The following is a 12,958-nucleotide window of genomic DNA, read 5'->3' as shown; positions in this document are numbered from 1 at the left end:
ATCTTGATTTAAATCACTTTAACAGGAGATTATTTGCTAAACAATATATTTAATTTCCTTGAGGTGAAACCTTAATTTTTTTTATGACTGACATTTTGTTTTCGTTCATTCACAACATATAGAAGAGGCGGAAGAAGGCAAGGGAGCAAGAGTGGTAGTTTTTAGCAATTTTGTCCCACCGTGCTTGCCCTAGTTCCGCGTTCGTGCTTCCTCCGCTACACACGTCTCATATTCGTAGATACACGTACGTCAGTCAAACTTTGCTTGCAACACAGCTTGTTTTATGCCACGACTCGCAATGAAACTAAATGTTAAACGGCAGCTCTGACCGAACGGAACTGCTCGATAGATAACATCAACAGTCAAAACGGTTCAGGTCCACAAAATCAGAATCAGAATCAGAATCAGAAACATGTTTATTGCCAAAGAATGTTCATATTAAAAACACAAACAAACGAGGAACTTTTTTTGGCGGAAGGTGCAAGAATCGCGCACCAATACACCGAGGCGCCGTCCATGCGCCATCTAGGAAAGGGTGGATGAAAGATGACAGCATAACATGAGGGAAGAGAGGCGAGAAAAAGAAAAAGCCACCCCCCGACTATGCCCCTAGAGGGGTACAGTGTGGGAGCAGGAGAAACAAAAAACACCATTGCACATAAGCACATACATCTTAGACATGACTTGCAACGAGTAGGAAGGGGGGGAGGGGAGGTAATCCAAAGACTGGGCGATAGCCCCGTCATTGGGGGCAGAAGGTAACCAGCACCGACAAGCAGCCAGCCCGGTCCATCGCCACGGCGCCGGACGCAGACCCCGTCCTGTCACCCTGGGGGGGCAAAGCAGGCGAAGGCGTGGGATGGGGGGGGGGGTAGTGAGTGCATTTCAGTTTGTTAAGTTCGTGTGTGAATGGCCCGGTGTATCGTCCTCCCCCAGTCCACAACAGACAAAGTTCTCAGTCCACAAGATGGTCGTTGCCATGGAGATGGCCTTGAAGGGGCCTGGGGAGAAAACAACCACAGGTGTCTGTGGATAGGGGAAGGGAATGGGAATGAGAGAGTCTCGCTTCAGTGATCTTCGGGGGAGTTGTTATTCCAGTCACGGCCTTGGGCCCGTCCTGGTAGAGGGAGCCGAAAGCAGATAAGATTGGGATTGTTTGGTCTTCCAGTAGCTGCAATTCAGTTTTTCGCACCCACTATTCCTCCAATTTCCTCCCGTTTGCCAATAGGATTTCAAATCGATCCAATTTCATTTGCAGAGCCGTCAGCTTCTCCACGATGTTGTCATTCTGACGGTTTAATGCCAAAGTCTGAGTGCCAACAACTCTGCCCAACGCCTCAATCATGTCGGGCAGCCTTAGGGGCTTTTAACGGCTGTCACCGTTTCCTTAATTTTCCGATAAGCCAGGGCAGCGCCAAATCCAAACAGCAGAAATCCTGTAATCAAAGTTCCGAATATGTAGATGTCTTCTACGTCCTCCACGGAGAGTGGTGCTAGGCACAAGACCCGCCACTTCCGCCCATCGATGCGGCCCATCGTGTATCCAGCAACATTCGCCCCAGCAGGACAGGCAGGTTCCCCGAACCCGGGCTTCTCGTCGAGAAGATGGTGTCAATTGCGTTTAAGGACCAGTTGATTACGTCCATGGTTTTTAGTTCGAAGAGCGATGCGGAGAGAGTCTCACAAGTATAGAGACAGACAAGACATGACGAGAGAGCCAAGCAGCGAGGGGAAGGTCATGGGGAGGAGAGGGGGAGAAAAGTGCGACCGCCTCCGTCGAGAGCCAAATCCGAACAACACTGTGAGTGTAAGTGCGTTTCCAGTCGCAGCTTTGTGTAAATAGTTCGCAGGCACAACTTCTCCACCACAGCACTCGGGCTTCTCCAGTGACGAGGTCATCATGGGTCGTGGTGGGTCTAGCCTCACGGCAGCTGCGCTCCTGCTCGTCTCTGCTCTGGCAGCGTGCGCGTTCATCAACCACGTGACCCCGCTGCTGAGATCGGGCTGTGCAACAAACGCGCACGAAAGACTCGGTGATAATCCAACAAAACGGCGGGATAATACAGCGGAAACGAGCTCGAAAGAGATCGATATTCCCAGAGATGACGCATGCGCCATGGCCCCAGAGAGCCGGTTTGATTGTGCCAGGGACAGGCTTCTGAGCCGGAGGGGGTGTGAAGAGAGGGGATGCTGCTACGCCCCTCTGCCTCACTCTGCAGGACCACCTTGGTGCTTCTACCCCAGTCGGTACCCTGGCTACAGAATGGGTCCCCTCACGCCCACCGTGCGAGGCCAGGAGGCCACCCTGACCCGGGCCGCCCCCCCACGTCTCCCCAGAGAGATCTCCCCTGTCCACCTAGAGGCCACAGGGGAGACTGCAGGGTCCGTGTACGTAATGTTAGTTTGTTTTTTCGTTTCATTCCAAATACGGAATACGGAAATCACGTGGTTTTTTCGTTTTCCGTTTGAAAACCAAAAGGGGGAAACCGGAATACCACCTCCGTATTTCGTTTCTGCTGTCTGAAACCAAAAACGACAGAACGGAAATGCTTAAAATGAAGTCAAAATAAAAGCCAGTGATACATATTCGTATTGACCTTAGAAGAATATTAATTAGTCAATATAAAGAATAAAGAATTAAACGGGGATATGTTAGCGACAGTGGTGACGACGGGAAGTTTAATATTCATGTAGCCTACACAGCAAGAATCACCTTCTCACTTCATCGTTGCATTGTTTGATGCAACACAGTTAATCAACATGTAATTAAATAACTATTTCACACTTTCATTAATTATTCAGAATGGTTAACTGAAGATATTGAAATGTGTGAAAGTAAGTTAGTCTGGGGGGGCGGGGAAAATATTTGTTTATCAAGAATCTGAAAATGTCTATTTTGCAATGACAGAATCACAGAATCGAGAGAATCTGGCCAGAAATCAACAACCGGGTTAACTACCCGTTGAAAGCTGCATTGGTCCAACTGGTGGATCAGGAGGAGCTGGACATGGAGGACCAGATGACTCGGTTCTGTGTGTCATCTTTGACATGCCAGTTGGCCCAGATCAGTGTTAACCGAACTGTGCAAGCATGGAATGCACACAGGATTCCTGGTATGTCTTTGGGTTGGTCTTTCAAGCCTTTTTTAATGTGAATAATTATTTTCAAAATGTTTTACTCTTGAATGTTTCTTAAACATGTTTAATCAAATACTAGAAGGAGCATGTTGCAATACATGGCATGGTTGTGACAGCCACATTTAATTATTATTACAGGGAGGGGGATACCAAATTACTTGGCCAGAGATGGATGCCCAAATAAGCTGTCGACAGACCTTTTGCCAAATGCATCTGTGGCTGCAGACTGGTACGACCAGGAAGTGGGCTCACTGACAGAGTGTCAGACTTTGGCACCAACCCATTTCAAAGGTCACAGGACCAGGAAGCTGCAGTGAGGGGATTTGCTCTGCAGTGCCCTGATACAAGTGTACTGCTGGACAATGCAGTGAATAATCTGCCACAACCGTTCAAACATGGACTCAAAGGCCTCATCGACATCTCAAGGAGAATTTGTCAACGCTGATGTTTTTTTGTGTGTCTAAGTTGTTATTGTCTGTGCTTTTAAATTAATTGGTTCAAATGTTGGGGGTTTAAAGGGAGAAATATGTTATTTTTTAATAAACACATGTCTTTAAAGTCTCGCACAAATTTCATTTTTAATCTGTAATGGGAAAGGCTGGACCTGTAACACCAACTATTGATAGTGACACGGTGTGTTGACCCCCTGCCAGTGTGAGTAAGGCACTGGAAGATGGCTTGTTCAGTGACCTCTGACCTAGGTAACAAACGTACACCCCAAAATATACACACACAAGACGGTTGCAGCCGGTTTAGGGCGGTGAAGCCATGATAACTTCATACATCAGCCACCATCGTATCACTTGTTTCAGGCTCATAAGTCCGTCTCCCCGACAGCCGGGTATCACAGATTTGGACCCAGTGTGAAGATTTCCCACTGGAGGAGGACCCCTATGTGGTTGGGAACCTCGCTTGTTTATGAAGGGCAGCTTAAGGACCCTGACACCCTCAGTTTGGATGCCAATCTGACACCTATTGCTTCACTAAGAACACAGCTGATGTCTGAGCACTACAATCAAACAGCAGGAACAAACATCAATGATAAACAATCTGAGCCAACCTATAAATCACATAATACTAAACACCATTTTGACCTGAGCCTGTAGCAGGTATGAAGCTTCAGTGAAGCTCAGTCAGGACGGTTCATACATCTGACATTCACTTTTCATTTGGAACAGCTCTTGGAAGGCAAAACTTTGATGATGTAAATCATGTGAGCAGATTGACTGCAGATGGAAGAATCAGAGGAATTGAGATCCAGCAATACAATTCAAATACAAGAATGTAATCCTAATGCAATGCTACCACTAATTCTGAAGGCTCCTCTTTAGGGGAGTAGTTAACTTGTGCTTGACATAAAGAATTAGAAAATACCAAAGATTGTCTTTCTTTACGAATCTAGAAGTGTGCAGATGGAGGGGACAGAGGAGTACTTTCTCCAGACGTCTCCTCACGCTCCGCTGCCACAAGGAGAGATACAGGAGAACATTCCTGCCGACGGCTATGAGGCTCTACAACAGTTCACCTCTTGCCAGATCACCCTAACCCTTCTTATATTTTGTGTTTTTTATTTTATTTTATTTTTATTTTTATTCTTGTGTTGCTGCTACTGGCTCGACAAATTTCCCCTTGGGGATTAATAAAGTATATTTCTATTCTCTATTCTATTCTATGTCATTGGATCAGATATAAGTACATGTGAGCTGCTGCTCTGAGCTAAACAAGGCCACAACCTGTTGCTCTGAGCTAAACCTGTTACTATTAGCTAAACAAGGTCATGACTTGCTGCTCTGAGCTAAACAAGGCCACGACCTGTTGCTCTGAGCTAAACCTGTTGCTATTAGCTAAACAAGGTCACTCATGACCTGCTGCTCTGAGCTAAAGAAGGTCATGACCTGTTGCTCTATAAGCTAAACAAGGCTCTGAGCTGAATATGGCTTATCTAAATGTACATGCAGAGATATAGCCATGGGGGCCTACGCCAATCACTACTATAAACTATGTGAGACATGTTAGAGATGTGAGAGGAGCTTTGCTCTCCATGTTTCACTCTGATACAATAACTCATGGAGTCAACTCCTCAAAACATGTTCACACACAACACAGAGCTCCATCCTTCTGGAGACCAAAGTACTACATGATGATGATGTGATGTAGTCAGAGGAGTAAAGACACTGACAGCAGAGTCACAACAGAACAGGTTACATGTTTATGATGCTTTAGTTTATTTCGATCAGCAAAATATACAACAATCATAATTCAACAAATGAAGAAAGTGGCTGACCGAAAGGGTCGAAGCTGAAGCTAACGAGCTTATAAGTGCCCTAACCTATGATTTCTCGAAAAAACTTATTTCAAAGAATCATATATATATATATATATATATATATATATATACACACATACATACGTATACATATATATACATATACATACATATACACACACACATATATACATATAAACACACACACTATACATACACACACATGCATATAAACATAAAACGAAAAACAAAACAAAAAACGTGTCCCCATTAACCGTTGATGTAATGATGATGTAGTAATGAAGGTTACAGGTGAAGCACAGGTAGTGCTGTGACTGGGTGCTAACTGAACGCTGCTTAATAAGAAAAACTCAACTGTCTCTTTATTTTTCAATTGTCAATATGTATTGCCTCGTGGTCATCATATCCTCACTCTTCCATGTGGGAATGTTTAGTTCCAAAATGACCCAAATAAAACAAGTAAATACATGATGTATACAACTATGCTGGAAATTAACCATGAACATAAATATCAGAGGAAATAAACGGCATTAAATACATATGTATCAATAACAGGTATACTGCCATCTAGCGGTATAAAGGTGAACCGTTTACTCTGCGGTGGAAATATAGTCTCTGCACAGAAACATTACTTTGATTAATCTATATTAGGAACTGTGTTGCATCAAACAATGCAACGATTAAGGAGAAGGTGATTCTTGCTGTAGGCTACATGAATATTAAACTTCCCGTCGTCACCACTGTCGCTAACATATCCAGGTTTAATTCTTTATTCTTTATATTGACAAAATTAATATTCTTCTAACGTTACCCTGCTATGTGTTTGCATCGTTAAAATATCCCCGTTTAATTATTTATTCTTTATATTGATTAATTAATATTCTTCTAAGGTTAATACGAATATGTATCACTGGCTTTTATTTTGACTTCATTTTAAACACTTCCGTTCTATCGTTTTTGGTTTCAGACGGCAGAAACGAAATACGGAGGTGGTATTCCGTTTTTCCGTTTTTGGTTTTCAAACGGAAAACGAAAAAACCACGTGATTTCCGTATTCCGTATTTGGAATGAAACGAAAAAACGAAATAACATTACGTACACGGACCCTGCAGGCTGCTTCCATCTCACTGTGAGTACCGTGTGCAGGAAGCCTGTTGATTAGAATGACTGATGTAGTTCGAGTGGAACATTTATTTAAATAGTAAAATGTGTCTTTCTTTTTGCCATTGAGGTTGCTAAAACAATTTAGGAGAAAACGTAGATTGTGTGATTTGGGAGGATGTGGAAATTAAGTTTATTTTTCATGAAACAAAACCCCGGAAATATGGTCTATAAGTAATCAAAATGTCAGTGGCTATTATGTTTATTTTAACTAACTTTGTATTATAATAATAATTGTATAATAACAACCAAACAAGTTGAATTCATTCATATGTATGCAATAAAGAGATTAGACCTTCTGTTATTCTATAAACACGGCTCATTTCTGTGTAATGCTAAAAATGATCTGACACTTATTTTCTCTCAAGTTAAAGGACCCGTCATCTCAGCGATATGAAGTCAAACTTCCAGCTGGTGTTCCTCAGAGCGCAGCTGATACGACTAAAGATGCCCTTTATTCCACTGAATACCAGTCTGACCCGTTTGGCTTCATAGTGCGGCGCAAATCCAATGGACGGGTCATGTGAGTAGATTTTTTCAACTGTTTTACAATTGCAATTTACATAAATGGTATCATAGCAACACTCTGTTTAGTCCTACTTATCCTTCAATCCATCAACAAGCGAGACAGTGCCTTCGCCTTCTGTTATAATCCCATTACCTACTTGCTGGGTTTTCACTTTTAATTGTATCTTCATAATTATATTTAAATGCCATAATTTATATATATATATATAAAACTCAGCACTTTTTGTGCCGAAGATGCTCATACTCAATATTATGAGCCATGGATAATAAGACAACTGCATGAAAAGAGTGCTGTGATGATATTCTTTATCATTATCATCGTGTAGTTGTATCACATATGATTGCCCTGCCCAGCATGAACACCACAGTCGCTCCTCTGCTGTTTGCTGACCAGTACCTGCAGCTGTCCACCGCACTAGCATCCTCCCTTGTGTCTGGTCTCGGGGAGCATTACACCTCCCTCCTCCTGGACCTTAACTGGACTTCTCTGACTCTCTGGAACAGAAACATGGCACCTCATGTGAGTCTTTTGCAGTGACTCTAAAACATCAGGGTCAGGAGCCCAAAAGGGGTCACGAGACCAATGTGAAGGGTTAATGAGATGCATTCCTGCTGCACAAATTGTTAATTTTAAACCTCTTCCATTGTCCAAACCCTAAACCAATGCTTTTGACCAGGGATATCCATCATGTCAATTATAATCATCCTCTCCTTTTAATTCCCGGCACTTTAAAACCTCTCAAAGACTTAAAACCTTTAAATCAAGTTATATGCGGAACAGTCATCCTTTTGTCATTTCCTGCCTCTCTCCGCTTGTCTCTGCAGGCCGATGCTAACCTCTATGGCTCCCACCCGTTCTACATAGTACAGGAGGAGGACGGCTCGGCACACGGCGTCTTCCTTCTTAACAGCAATGCCATCGGTACCAAGCCATCTTTTCCACTAAGACACACACAGCATCCCAGTGCCATGTTTTTTAATCCTTACTTTCCATCCAAAATATATATATTTCTTGCATGTGTGAATACCTTTTACCACTGAATATCTTTCCAAATGTTTCTGCAGAAGTGCTGCTGCAGCCGACCCCCGCTCTCACCTGGGTGGCTATCGGTGGAATCCTGGACCTCTATGTTTTCTTGGGTCCTGACCCTCAAACTGTGATACGACAGTACCTTCAAGTCATTGGTATGTCTTTTAATTTTTAGGTAGCAAAAGAAATAACTGTATATGTGGTTTTTAAGCTTTGGAAAATCTGTGAATCCTTGTCTACTTAATATTTGAAGAAGCCCTAAGTCAACCTGGTAAAGAGTGGATGTGTTTCTCTTTTGCCCTTTCTTTATCCTCAGGCTATCCCATGATGCCTCCCTATTGGTCATTGGGCTTTCATCTGTGTCGCTGGGGTTACACAACCACTATGACTACCCGACATGTGGCACAACGCATGCACAATGCAACGTTTCCCATGGTAAATGAAGTACTCACAAAGCTCTATCAAATGGACGTGATTTTTACAGCTCACACTTTTCCCTACATATGTGCATTTATTATGTACAAAGTTTTACGGATGTGTGAAAATTGTCAGTATTAATTAAACACTTAGCAACACACCAAATGTTGTTGTGACCTCTTCAGATATTTATTTATTTTTGCACAATTTAAACAATAAAACAAAATAAAAATCTCAACAGAGATAAATGAATCTCACAGTGCAGGAAGAGACAAAAAGACAACTGGGCTTATTTGAAGGCTCTACCTATATAACATTTACCATTTTACAAAATTACAAACATAAAATGAAAAATGCATAAGATAGACAACAAAAGAAAGAAGAAGATACTTTGTTATCATCAGCATTGTGCAATACTGAGATCAAATTGTTCTGTTTTTTTTTCATCACCAGGATGTACAGTGGAATGATCTAGACTATGCCAATAAGGACAGGGTGTTCACCTTTGACCCCTGGCGATTTGGGGACCTCCCAGAGATGGTGAAGGACTTCCATGAAAGAGGAATGAAGTACATCCTGATTCTGGTGCGACAGCTTTTATTTTTTATAGACTGCACAAACTGCTACTGCTGACTTAACGGTCTTTTTATAATTTAGCATTTAAAACACAAGCATCAGTTGTTTATATATTTTTTAAATATTGTGTAGTTCTCTAAATAAGTACAAGTTATTATTGACGATTCCGATGTTTCTCCAGTAGATGGCAGCAAACCTGTCCTACCTGGTAACTGAGTCTTTGCCTCCTGGTTTGTGTCTCAGGACCCGGGGATCAGCAGCAGCAGCCCCCCTGGAACGTACTCGCCCTTTGATGATGGACTGAAACGAGACGTCTTCATTAAAAATGCTACCGGACACATCCTGATAGGGAAGGTTAGACTTCTGTTTATTTTTCTTCGAGGGATGTATGCTTTTCTTTCTCATTGTGATGTGTGTGTGTGTGTGTGATGCACATATCCGTACTTTGTATCCAGGTTTGGCCGGGCCCTACTGCCTTCCCCGACTTCACCAACCCAGAGACCAGGCGCTGGTGGGAGGACTGCATCAGAGAGTTTCATTCTAAAGTTCCTGTGGATGGCCTGTGGATTGTGAGTACTTAAACACAGAGCACGGCTTATGTATCAACAGATATGAAGTCATGAGACATCAGGTGTGTCCTTTTCACATGACTTGTTGTATTTAGTTTGTCTGCACCTTAAAACCACACCAAGAATAACTCATCCCCTGATATTTTTCTCCCATGCACCCCCCAGGATATGAATGAACCAGCCAGTTTTGTGCAGGGCTCAGTGGAGGGCTGTCCTGACAGTGATCTTGAGAACCCACCCTACACACCCAGTAAGTGTATTGGATCAGTATTGAACGTCACTAACATTTAAAGGCATACAAACACTATTGGTTTCACATTTCTAGACAGTGTATGCATTAAAGTACATATAAGGAAATTGTACGCGATACGATGTAAGTGACTCCAGATCCATAACTGATCATCACTACATATGTTGCACTTATTTGTAACCTTTGTGTGTCTCTGGCTGTCATACAAACAGAGGTGGTTGGAGGCCAGTTGAACTCGGGAACTCTTTGTATGTCGGCTCAGCAGAAGCTGTCAACCCACTACAACCTGCACAATATGTACGGACTGACTGAAGCCGAGGCCACGCACAGGTTAGACCGGGCAGCGATGCAGTTTGCAGAATTTAGTTATTTGAATGTGAACAGCAGAATTTTAAAAAAGTAGCAAAAAAAAAAAAATGGCCGGTGATAACGCATGTAGCAAGGTCCAATCTTTTGACATCAATTGAGAGGAAAGCCATGGATGTTTTCACCTAGTCTAGTTTAAAAGTGGATCAACAATGTGTTGCATACAACATAGTAGTGGTACTAGGTAGTTTATTTTATTTTATTAACTGGATCCCCATCAGCTGACGCCTTAGCGGCCGCTTATCTTCCTGGTGGTTAGAAGCAATGTTGGTTGTCAGAATTCACAACGATAAAAAAATAATGGAAGCAAAATATAGTTATTCTCAATTGTCATTGGTTGAGGGAAGGGAGGCTTAGGAGAACCAGCATTGGTCGTAGCAGACTGTCAGCAAATCAACACAAAATGGCAATTCGTTGTAACTTTAAGTAGAAAACTTGTTTTTAACAATGCCGTATAATCATACCTTTGTGTCTTTATTTCAGAGGACATCGTAGCCAGAGATCTAGTAGAGCAGATGTTGAGCATGGAGCCTCATCGGAGGCCTTCAGCTGAGAGCGTTCTCAAACAGCCGTTCTTCTGGAGCCTGGAGAAGGAGCTGCAGTTCTTCCAGGTCAGATGTTCACTCATCTCTGCTTGTTGTATACATCACATGTCTTGGGCTGTTCACTGTGTGTACGAAGCTATTCCAGGGTGTCTTCAACATTGTATAAATCCTTATGTATGTTGTGTGTGGATCCATCATTAATATACTTCTTCATGTATGCAAACATGCATTCAGTAAAGTATTCATGTGATTTGGGCAGTGATGGCAGGTAATCTGACTTGGTTTGGATAAAGAGCTTCATCTTCATAATATCTACTCCACGTAGATGGAGGATGTATGAAAACTATCCTTTTAGTTAACGAAGTCCTTACAATCACATATCAACCATCAGAACTTCATTGAGGTGCCGTATAATATTTGTATTTTTCGGCCCCTCACCAACAGCTGTCCCAGGCTGCTAAAACACACGTTGTCTCATCAGCCCGAGGCTGCCTGCTGCATTACTGACGGTGTTTCTGTGGTTGCTTGCAGGACGTGAGCGACAGAATTGAAAAGGAACCGCTGGACGGACCAATCGTGAGACAGCTGGAGAGAGGAGGGAGGGCTGTGGTCAAGGGTGACTGGCGAGAGCATATCACAGTGCCACTGCAGACTGGTATGAAACCGTCAAATATAAACTCCTGGTGCCCCCTGTGGTAAAGGAGTCTCTTTGTTTCTGGTCTTGCTTCAAAAGAAGGGTTAACGTGTCGCACTCCACAATATGTCCTTGGGTTGTACTGTAGTGGGGGGTGACGTAGGGGAGGAGGCCTTCCTGTCAGCGTTATCACCTGCTGTGTGTCATAAGGTCAACTGGTTCTCTGTGGACTTTGCACTTGGTTTTATTGACCAAAACAAGCAAATCCCACAAATGTATCAACTCAGCATTTCCCGGTTGGTTCTTTTCTTGGATTATAATCAGGGATTCATTCTGTTTTTCCTTTTCTTCTTCTTCTTCGGCAGATCTGCGGAAATTTCGCTCCTATAAGGGTTGGTCAGTCCGAGGGTGGGGGGGGGGGGGGGGGCTAGTGACTTTTTCTTTGCTCCGTCCCGGTGCGCGCAGACCGGCGTCTCTGAGCTCTGCGGCGACCACGATCGACGTATTGAGCACCCCTGCATTCAAACATTAAATAGACACGTTTTTTTCAGCGTAAGAAATACGATGTGTGGCGGGAGTGCGTGAGTTAAGACCGAAATGCGTGAGTCTCACGCTCAATGCGTGACACTTGAGAGCCCTGAGAATGTTTAATATTAATTATTACACCATTAGACCACCATTAAATTTTTCCTCTCGCGCACCCCCTAGAGGCAGCTCGCAGGGGTGCGCGCACCACACTTTGGGAATCCCTGTGTTTGCGTAACTTTCCTCTCTCTGCAAGCAAGTTAAGCGTGCCTCTTGCAAAAAAATATATATAAATATTAGGGCTGTCAATCGATTTAAAAAAATTAACTAATTAATCGCACATTTTGAAATTCATTAATCGCGATTAAAAGTTTTTTTCTTCTTCTTTTTAAAGACAAAACTTCACACAGAGCTGTGTTTTCAAAGAGGCTCCTACCTATAAAGTGCCAGCTATTTTGTCCCACCGTGCTTGCCCTAGTTCCGCGTTCGTGCTTCCTCCGCTACACACGTCTCATATTCGTAGATACACGTACGTCAGTCAAACTTTGCGTGCAACACAGCTTGTTTTATGCCACGACTCGCAATGAAACTACATGTTAAACGGCAGCTCTGACCGAACGGAACTGCTCGATAGATAACATCAACAGTCAAAACGGTTCAGGTCCACAAAATGAACAACACTGTGAGTGTAAGTGCGTTTCCAGTCGCAGCTTTGTGTAAATAGTTCGCAGGCACAACTTCTCCACCACAGCACTCGGACTGCGGTCAACTCAGTCGACACTCGGATCTCCGTGGTCAACTCAGCCGACACTTAAATTTCTGTGCACCTATAGACTGATGTTCACGGTAAACGCATTCGATCGGGAGCGCGCAAGGGTTTTGATAAAGTTAGCGGCAGGATTCACGTGACACAACATCCGGTTTTACAAAGTT

At 43.2% G+C, this 12,958-nt stretch overlaps 2 protein-coding genes across 2 annotated transcripts; both read left to right on the top strand.

Moving 5' to 3' along the window:
- Positions 1-1,583: 1,583 nt before the first annotated feature.
- On the top strand, positions 1,584-3,670 carry LOC130189097 (lysosomal alpha-glucosidase-like). The gene is made up of 2 exons (XM_056407762.1): positions 1,584-3,113; positions 3,276-3,670. The coding sequence occupies exon 1, from the start codon at positions 1,901-1,903 to the stop codon at positions 2,522-2,524; it is 624 nt and encodes a 207-aa protein (XP_056263737.1). The 5' UTR covers positions 1,584-1,900; the 3' UTR covers positions 2,525-3,113; positions 3,276-3,670.
- Positions 3,671-5,105: 1,435 nt separating this feature from the next.
- On the top strand, positions 5,106-11,907 carry LOC130188555 (lysosomal alpha-glucosidase-like). Its single transcript, XM_056406951.1, has 15 exons — positions 5,106-5,139; positions 6,537-6,553; positions 6,954-7,108; positions 7,468-7,633; positions 7,939-8,035; positions 8,179-8,298; positions 8,460-8,578; positions 9,014-9,145; positions 9,380-9,490; positions 9,592-9,705; positions 9,871-9,955; positions 10,168-10,285; positions 10,805-10,932; positions 11,398-11,521; positions 11,866-11,907. The coding sequence occupies exons 1-13, from the start codon at positions 5,106-5,108 to the stop codon at positions 10,872-10,874; spliced, it is 1,338 nt and encodes a 445-aa protein (XP_056262926.1). The 3' UTR covers positions 10,875-10,932; positions 11,398-11,521; positions 11,866-11,907.
- The last annotated feature ends 1,051 nt before the right edge of the window (positions 11,908-12,958 follow it).

The sequence above is a fragment of the Pseudoliparis swirei genome, chromosome 23 (assembly GCF_029220125.1).
Source record: "Pseudoliparis swirei isolate HS2019 ecotype Mariana Trench chromosome 23, NWPU_hadal_v1, whole genome shotgun sequence".
NCBI lineage: Eukaryota > Metazoa > Chordata > Actinopteri > Perciformes > Liparidae > Pseudoliparis > Pseudoliparis swirei.
This window is presented reverse-complemented; position numbering and strand designations above follow the sequence as displayed.

Coding starts and splice junctions, on each gene's coding strand:
- LOC130189097 (XM_056407762.1), top strand. CDS start 1,901: ATGGGTCGTGGTGGGTCTAGCCTCACGGCAGCTGCGCTCCTGCTCGTC.
- LOC130188555 (XM_056406951.1), top strand. CDS start 5,106: ATGGGGGCCTACGCCAATCACTACTATAAACTAT. Junction 8,036..8,178: donor TCTTAACAGCAATGCCATCG/GTACCAAGCCAT, acceptor ATGTTTCTGCAG/AAGTGCTGCTGCAGCCGACC. Junction 9,491..9,591: donor GACACATCCTGATAGGGAAG/GTTAGACTTCTG, acceptor CTTTGTATCCAG/GTTTGGCCGGGCCCTACTGC.